Consider the following 9,682-nt stretch of genomic DNA (forward strand, 5'->3'; position numbering starts at 1 on the left):
TAAAGATAATTACAATCGCTGATTTACATTTTTAATTATCCTTACTTTTCAATCAGTCTTGCGCCCAAGCGAAAGCTACGTCTAACAAGATGCGTCATAAGCTATTAACATTTTTCGACAGAAACACGATTTATCATAATAAATTGTTCCTACTTTGAGCTGTTCTTCCATCAGAATCTTGGGCAAAAGAATCCTTTCTTGGGGTCTAATCGTCTTTTGGTCGAAAAGCTGTCCTCATTGCCATGTGAATGGCCAACGGCCTGCGTTTGGCATTGAACTGGAAAAACCTGCCCGGCGCGTTCAAAGTGTCTCCAGAAAATAAATTCCGCAAAATGCACTAGCGGTCTAAACGGAGTATAATTGCTATAAAAACGGTTTAATTAATACCTTATGATGTTTTTAACTCTAGTAGACGAGTAAAACAATGACCTGAGAAATATTACTGGCTACACTAATGCTTGAAAAAGAGGCAGGTCGGTGTCACGCGCGCCCGACGCAGCTGGAAAAGAGTTCCTACCTAACAAGTTGTTTTTTCATTTAAGTGGCTGTGATTGCGCAATCGATACCATTCAAATCGTCATCACGTAAAGGCATCCAGGGGAAGACGTAAGCAGTGTCCGTATCCTGATAGCGTTCACAGTGGCCTTTAAACTGACTCCAGATCAGGGGCCAAAATGTGTGAAATCTGACTCCATGTCAGGGAAATTGCTCTAGAATTTGTTCTGTTCCACTCAGAGACAAAATTCCAACGCCTATAGAAACTGGAGACTGTTTTCTATCCAATAATAGTAATAATATGCATATTGTACGAGCAAGAATTTAGTAGGAAGCCGTTTAATCTGTAATGCAATTATGCTAATGAGAAAACAGCACCCCCTGTAGTCGCAAGAAGTTAAGTATGTTGCAAGTATTTGGACAAATTAATTTAGTCAAAAGTTTAGTGTTTGGTCCAGTGATTACCTTCTGACTCTAAAACTTGTTGAATTCATTTGCTGTTTGTCTTTATGTTGTTTTAGATGTTTTTCCTAATAGAAACTGAACTGAATCCTCGGACGAGGATTGGACCAAAACGCAGCTTGTGTAGAATACATGTTTGATTTATTAAAGGAAGACGAAGACGGAAAACTCTTAACAAACTACAAAACAACAAACGACGTCAACAGACCTGAACATGTGAATTTACAGACAACGAAGAACGCAATGAACAGGAACAGACTAAACAAACGAAACAGTCCCGTGTGGTACAAACACTGACCCGGAAGACAATCACCCACAAACAAACGGTGTGAACAGCCTACCTTAATATGGTTCTCAATCAGAGGAAACGTCAAACTCCTGCCCCTGATTGAGAACCATATAAGGCTAATTAACAATGAACCTAAACATAGAAACAAATAACATAGACTGCCCACCCAGCTCACGTCCTGACCAACTAAACAAAGCTAAACAAAGGAAAATAAGGTCAGGAACGTGACAGTTTCTGAACACCTCTACATTTATGTGGATGCTACCATGATTATGAATAATAATGAATGAATTGTGAATAATGATGAATAACAAAGTTATAGAGGCACAAAGATCAGAAAAAATGCTGACCTCCCCTGTTATTGGTAATGGTGAGAAGTTAGCATGTTTTGTTGTAGCCTCTGTAACTTTCTCACTCATTATTATTATTCATGATTCTGTCACCTGACCTTGGTGAGCCTTTTTATTTCTCTATTTGGTTAGGTCGGGGTGTGATTTGGGTGGGCATTCTAGTTTTCTATTTCTTTGTTGGCGGGTATGGTTCCCAATCAGAGGCAGCTGTCTATCATTGTCTCTGATTGGGAATCATACTTAGGCAGCCTGTTTTCCACCCTAGCTTGTGGGATCTTGTTTTTGCACAGTTGCTGTATAGCGCTGCAGAACGTTCGTTGATCTTTTGTTGTTTTTTGGTGTTCATCTAAAATAAAGTAAGATGTACTCTTTCCACGCTGCGCTTTGGTCTCATTCCGACGACGGACGTAACAGATTCATTCATGATTTGTATTAATCAAGGCATCATCAGGATTAATTTATTAGTGTTTAGAAACGTGTTATCTACTCACTTAGACAGAAAATTACTCCAGTCATCATCCACATTTCAGTTACTATCGGGCAAAACATAACCAAAACAAACTGCAAATGAATATCATATCGAACATTTGATCTCAAATCTAAAATGTTGGAGTATAGAGCCACATTAAAATGTTAGCTTCACTGTCAAAATAGATATGGTGTGGACTGTTTACTCAATACAATCTAAATCTGATACCTCACTGTCTGTCTTGACTGATACTGATTTTGAAACTGGTCTGGTCAGTCTACTCAAATATTTGTAGTATACAGTTGATGTCGGAAGTTTAAATACACTTTATTAGAGTCATTAAAAAGCGTTTCTCGTTTTTCAACCACTCCACGAAATTCTTGTTAAACAAACTATAGTATTGGTAAGTCAGTTAGGACATTTACTTTGCGCATGACACAAGTCATGTTTCCAACAATTGTTTACAGACAGATTATTTCACTTACAATTAACTTTATCACAATTCCAGTTGGTCAGAAGTTTACATACACTAAGTTGACTGTGCCTTTAAACAGCTTAGAAAACTCCAGAAAATGATGTCAAGGCTTTAGAAGCTTCTGGTAGGCTAATTGACATAATTTGAGTCAATTGGAGGTGTATCTGTGGATGTATTTCAAGTTCTGCCTTCAAACTCAGTGCCTCTTTGCTTGACATGATGGGAAAATCAAAAGAAATCAGCCAAGACCTCAGAAAATACAATAGCAGACCTCTACAAGTCTGGTTCATCCTTGGGAGAAATTTCCAAACGCCTGAAGGTACCATGTTCATCTGTACAAACAATAGTAGGCAAGTATCAACACCATGGGACCACGCAGCATTCATACCTCTCAGGAAGGAGATGCGTTCTGTCTCTTAGAGAAGAACGTACTTTGTTGTGAAAGCGCAATCAATCCCAGAACAACAGCAAAGGACCTGAAAGGCCACTCAGAAAAGAAGAAGCCACTGCTCCAAAACCGCCATAAAAAAGCCAGACTACGGTTTGCAGCTGCACATGGGGACAAAGATCGTACTCTTTGGAGAAATGTCCTCTGGTCTGATGAAACAAAAATAGAACTGTTTGGCCATAATGACCATCTTTACGTTTGGAGGAAAAGGGGGACGCTTGCAAGCTGAAGAACACCATCCCAACCGTGAAGCACGGGGGTGGTAGCATCATGTTGTGGGGTGCTTTGCTTCAGGAAGTACTGGTGACCTTCACAAAATAGATGGTGTCATGTGGGAGGAAAATTATGTGGATATATTGAAGCAACATCTCAAGACATCAGRCAGGAAGTTAAAGCTTGGTCACAAATGGGTCTTCCAAATGGACAAGGACCCCAAGCATACTTCCAAAATGGCTTAAGGACAACAAAGTCAAGGTTTTGGAGTGGCCATCACAAAGCCCTGACCTCAATCCCATAGAACATTTGTGGGCAGAACTGAATAAGTGTGTGCGAGCAAGGAGGCCTACAAACCTGACTCAGTTACACCAGCTGTCAGGAGGAATGGGCCAGAATTCACCCAACTTATTGTGGGAAGCTTGTGGAAGGCTACCTAAAACGTTTGACCCAAGTTAAACAATTTAAAGGATGCTACCAAATACTAATTGAGTGTATGTAAACGTCAGACCCACTGGGAATGTGATGAAAGAGATAAAAGCTGAAATAAATCATTCTCTCTACTATTATTCTGACATTTCACATTCTTAAAATAAAGTGTTGATCCTAACTGACCCAACACAGGGACTTTTTACTTGGTTTAAATGTCAGGAATTGTGAAAAACTGAGTTTAAATGTATTTGGCTAAGGTGTAGGCAAACCTCCGACTTCAACTGTATCTGCAGGCAATACTTTGATAATTTGTCATTTCTAATAATGAAACATCAGTTTATGCTTCTTCAATGAACCATAAACAATTAACCTCTCTAGGCTATTTGGGACGGTAGCGTCCCACCTCGTCAACAGGCAGTGAAACTGCAAGGCGGCAAATTCTAAAACAACAGAAATCCCATAATTTAAATTCCTCAAACATAGAAGTATTTTACACCATTTTAAAGATACACTTGTTGTAAATCCAGCCAAAATGTCCGATTTCAAAAAGGTTTTACGACGAAAGCACACCAAACGATTATGTTAGGTATGAGCCCTGAGCCAAGAGAGCCATTTTTCCAGCCAAAGAGAGGAGTATCAAAAAGCAGAAATAGAGATAAAATGAATCACTAACCTTTGATGATCTTCATCAGATGTCACTCATAGGACTTCATGTTACACAATACATGTATGTTTTGTTTGGTAAAGTTCATATGTATATCCAAAAATCTGAGTTTAGGCGGGACGCTACTGTCTCCTTGGCAAAAAGCCAGAGAAAATGCAGAGCGCCAAATTCAAATTAATTACTATGAAAATTACTCTAAAAATCTATCTTTCATTAAATCACACATGAAAGTTACCAAATTAATGGACATTTTGGATACATATTGACAGAATTAATCGAACAAAAGGACCATTTGTGATGTTTATGGGACATATTGGAGTGCCAACAGAAGAAGCTCGTCAAAGGTAAGGCATGAATTGTATCTTTATTTCTGCGTTTTGTGTCGCGCCTGGAGGTTTGAAATAAGATTGTCTGTGTTTGTTTGCTTGGGTGCTATCCTCAGATAATAGCATTGTTTGCTTTCGCCGTAAAGCCTTTTTGAAATCTGACATGTTGGCTGGTTTCACAACAAGTGTAGCTTTATTTTGGTGTATTGCATTTGTGATTTCATGAAAGTTTAATTTGTATAGTAATTTATTTGAATTTGGCGCTCTGCATTTTCACTGAATGTTGACCGGTGGGACGCTAGCATCCCACATATCACAGAGAGGTTTAAGAAACCAATAGCTTACAGATGGTAGGCAATTAAGGTCACAGTTATGAAAACTTAGAACACTAAAGAGGCCTTTTACTGACTCTGAAAAACACCAAAAGAAAGATGCCTGGTTCCCTGCTCAGCTGAAAATAAACGCAATTGACAGTGAGAGTACGTTTCTTTTTTTGCTGAGWTTAGATATGGCAGGTTTCAGGACACTGATCTATCTGAAAATGTTGAAAAAAATGTACTGACACTATTTTCACCACCAAAGAATAGCAGTGTGATTTTAATATGATTTCACTCTTTGCAGGCTGTCAGGCTGTGGAGTCACAGGGAAAGGCCGTGCTTCTTTGGTCTCAGCTCTGAGGTCAAACCCCTCACACCTGAGAGAGCTGGATCTGAGTAACAATGACCTGAAGGATTCAGGAGTGGAGCTGCTCTCTGCTGGACTGGGGAATCCCCACTGTAAACTGGAGACTCTGAGGTCAGTATTCCTGCAGTGATTACATCAAGCTTGTGATTCTACTAACTTGTTGAATTCATTTGCAGTTTGTCTTGGTTGTGTTTTGGATGTTTTTCCTAATAGAAACTGAATGGTGAATAATGTCCTGTCGTTTTGGAGTCACTTCACTTGTATTGTCAGTAAGAATAGAAGATGTTTCTGAACACTTCTACATTCATGTGGATGCTACCATGATTATGAATAATCAGGAATGAATCGTGAATAATGACAAAAAACAGAGTTATAAATGCACAAAGATCAGACACAATGCTAATCTCTCCTGTTATTGGTAATGGTGAGAGGTTAGTATGTTTTGTTGTAGCCTCTGTTATTAGTAATGGTGAGATGTTACCATGTTTTGTTGTATCCTCTGTTATTGGTAATGGTGAGAGGTTAGCATGTTTTGTTGTAGCCTCTGTTATTGGTAATGATGAGAGGTTAGCATGTTTTATTGTAGCCTCTGATATTGGTAATGATGAGAGGTTAGCATGTTTTGTTGTAGCCTCTGTTATTGGTAATGGTGAGAGGTTAGCATGTTTTGTTGTAGTTCCTCTTTATTGGTAGTGGTGAGAGGTTGCATGTTGTGTTGTAGCCTCTGTTATTGGTTATGGTGAGAGTTAGTATGTTTGTTGTAGTCTCTGTTTTGGTAGTGGTGAGAGGTTTAGCATGTTTGTTGTATAGCCTCTGTAACTTTCTCATCATTTTAATCAGATCTTCTCAAGTTTTCATATTATTAGATTTGTATTAATGCATGGCATCATCAGGAATTTTATTTAGTTATGTGTTTTAGAACATGGTATCTATCAGAAAGAAAACAACCAATAGTTTGAAACCAATACTATATCTTTTTGACTACTTTTAAATACAACTATAAGTGAATTGTCAGAAACTCATGATTCTTCAAATGGAGGAATAGATACATAAGTGATTTAAATTTCTAAAAGAAACAGATTATTTATGAAAATCCCTCAATAATAATTTACATTAATACTGTCACCTCATATGAACGTTGATCTGACTCCAAAATTCTGGGATTAAGAGCCAATTTAAAATGTTATTTCACTGTCAAATAGATATGGTGTGGGACTGTATACTCAATACAATCTAAATCTGATACTCACTGTCTGTCTTTTGACTGATAGCTGCTTTTAACTGGTCTGTCAGTCTACTCAATATTTTTCATATGCATCTTTCTTCTACAAGCAATACTTGATAATTTGTCATTTTCTAATATGAACATCCATTTATGAATATATATGGCAGGTTTCAGAACACTGATGTATCTGAAATTTAGAAAAAATTATACTGCCACATTTTCACCCAAAAGAAGCAGTGTGGTTTTATATGATTGACTCTTTGCAGGCTGTCAGGCTGTCAGTCACAGAGGAAGCTTGTGCTTTCTCTGTCTCAGTCTGAGGTCAAACCCAACACATTATTGTGACGGGTAAATGTAAGCAAGGAAGCTAAGCGTAGCATTTGAAATACAACTGTCTGTCAATTGTATTTCTTCTGTGTTGGCAGACTCACTGGCTGTAAACTCACAGACACTCCTGTAAGTGTTGGCTCAGTCTGAGGTAAACCGCTCACACTGAGAGCTGGATGCTGAGCTAACAATGACCTGAAGGATTCAGGCGTGAGCTGCTCTCTGCTGGACTGGAGAATCCCCACTGGTAGCTGGAGACTCTGAGGTCAGTATTCCTGTAGTTGGTCAACAAGTGATAACTGTTCACCAGATCACATGTGTTTACCAGACCACACATAGTCCACCACCATATGTGTTTGGACAGTGAGAGCTACAGTTTACATTTGGTGCTATGCTCCAGCATTTTGGATTTAAGATAGATGTTTCATATTAGGTGACAGTACAGAATTCACTTTTATTTAAAGGTATTCATTCATAATATTTTACCGTTTACGAAATGAAAGCAACTTAAATATGTAGTTCTCGCATTTGAAAAATGTCCGGTAAATTATTTGGGACAATATTATTATTCATAAGTTTAGTATTTGGTCCATTATTCCATCCTGAGGGATTACATCCAAGCTTATGATTCTACAAACTTGTGAATCATTTGGCAGTTTGTTTTGGATGTTTTCCTGCATATAAAACGAATGGTGAATAATGTCCTCCATTTTGGAGTCACTTCACTTGTATTGTCAGTAAGATAGAAGATGTTTATGCAACACTTCTACATTGATGTGGATGCTCCTGTTTAGAAAATCAATGAATAAAATTGAATTAGAAAGCTTACAAAGGCACAAAGGATCAGAATAAATGCTAACCTCCCTGTTTATTGGTAATGGTGAGAGGTTAGCATGTTGTTGTGAGCTCTGTTATTGGTAATGGTGAGAGGTTAGCATGTTTTGTTGTAGCCTCTGTTATGGTAATGGTGAGAGGTTAGCATGTTTTGTTGTTAGCTCTGTTATTGGTATTGGTGAGAGGTTAGCATGTTTTGTTGTAGTTGTTATTGGTAATGGTGAGAGGTTAGCATGTTTTGTTGTAGCCTTGTTATTGGTAATGGTGAGAGGTTAGCATGTTTTGTTGTAGTCTTGTTATTTGGTAATGGTGAGAGGTTAGCATGTTTTGTTGTAGTCTCTGTTATTTGGTAATGGTGAGAGGTTAGCATGTTTTGTTGTAGTTTCTATTATGTGTATGGTGAGGGTTAGCCATGTTTTGTGTTGACGCATCTTAACTTTCTCACTCATTATTCTTCATGATTATTCATGTTTTTCTATATCATGTATCATCATGTTAATTTGTAGTGTTTAGAGAACATTTTATCTACTCGACTATCGAGGAAAAAAATTCACATTTTAAATTGGGCAAAACATAACTCCAAACACAACCAAAAACAAACTGCAAGTCCAATCAACGAGTTTGAGTCACAAGGCTTTAAATGTAGTATGAGTTCAAGCACAGCTGGGGGAGAGGGCGGTCTATAGCAAGCGGAGACGTGAGACAACTTGTTTCTGAAGGTGGATTTTTAAAAGTAAGCTCGAATGTTTGGTACAACCTGGATAGTAGGACAGGAACTCTGCAGGCTGTCTCTACAGGTTAGATCAACTCACACCATTTGGCAGTTCTATTTAAATCAGATTCAGATCTGATAAACTATACTCTTAGTGTCCGTGATTCAGAATTTCAACCAACTCTTGTTTCCTGATTCAACTGTTAAACCAAACTCTTAGTTTCTGATTCAGATCTGTTAAAACAACTCTTAGTTTTCCTATTTCAGATCTGTTTAAACCACTTAGTTTCCTGATTCAGATCCTGTTTTAAACCAACTCTTAGTTCCTGATCAGATCTGTTTTAAACCAACGTCTTAGTTTCCTTCTGATTCAAGTCTGTTTAAACCAACTCTTAGTTTCCTGTTCAGATCTGTTAACTAACTCTTAGTTTTCCTGTTCAGATCTGTTCACCAAACCAACCTCTTAGTGTTATATTCATTATTTATTTATGATTTTGTATAACAAGCATAATCAGTGATTAATTTAGTATTGTTAAACGTGCTTATCTACTCCCTTAGACGAAAATACTCAGTCATCATCCAAGTTCAGATATTGGGCAAAACACAAACCAAAACACAACCAAAACCAAACTGCAAACTGCAACCAAGAGTTGGAACCAAATACTACACTTTGACTACTTTAATACAGTATAAGTAATTGATCAGAATAATTTACGACTTCTTCAAATTATAAAGTAGGGGGGACTAGATCTAAGTGCTTTTTCTTTTCTAAATGTTAACAGATATTATGTAAAACCGTCCAAATAAAGGTGACATTATATACTGTCACCTCATATGAAAATTTGATCTGAAATCAAAGCTGTTGAGTATAGAGCACAGCATTTAAAATGTTAGCTTCGCTTGTCAAAATAAATATGGTGTGGACTGTATACTCAATTCAATCTAAATCTGATACCTCACTGTCTGTCTTTTGACTTGATACTCTGTATTTAAACTGGTCTGGTCAGTCTACTCAAATATTGTTAATATGCATCTTTCTATCTACAAGCAATACTTGATAAATTTGTCATTTATATATGATACATTAATTTATAATAGATATGGCAGGTTTCAGGACACTGATGTATCTGAATATGTTGAAAGAATTATACTGCCACTATTTTCACACCAAAAAGAATACAGTGTGATTTTATATGATTTGACTCTTTGCAGGCTGTCAGGCTGTCTAGTCCACAGAGGAAGGCTGTGCTTCTCTGGTCTCAGCTCTGAGGTCAAAC

The 9,682-nt window shown here is 37.6% G+C and overlaps 1 protein-coding gene across 1 annotated transcript in view; it reads left to right on the forward strand.

Moving 5' to 3' along the window:
• The window catches only part of LOC139026287 (ribonuclease inhibitor-like), a 31,324-nt gene that overhangs the window by 15,936 nt on the left and 5,706 nt on the right, over positions 1–9,682 (forward strand). Inside the window, exon 4 of the mRNA XM_070441585.1 lies at positions 5,245–5,418. Within this exon, the coding sequence (XP_070297686.1) occupies positions 5,245–5,418 (174 nt within the window). The remainder of the gene's footprint in view (positions 1–5,244; positions 5,419–9,682) is intronic.

Source organism: Salvelinus sp. IW2-2015, unplaced genomic scaffold, assembly GCF_002910315.2.
Source record: "Salvelinus sp. IW2-2015 unplaced genomic scaffold, ASM291031v2 Un_scaffold4313, whole genome shotgun sequence".
Taxonomy (NCBI): domain Eukaryota; kingdom Metazoa; phylum Chordata; class Actinopteri; order Salmoniformes; family Salmonidae; genus Salvelinus; species Salvelinus sp. IW2-2015.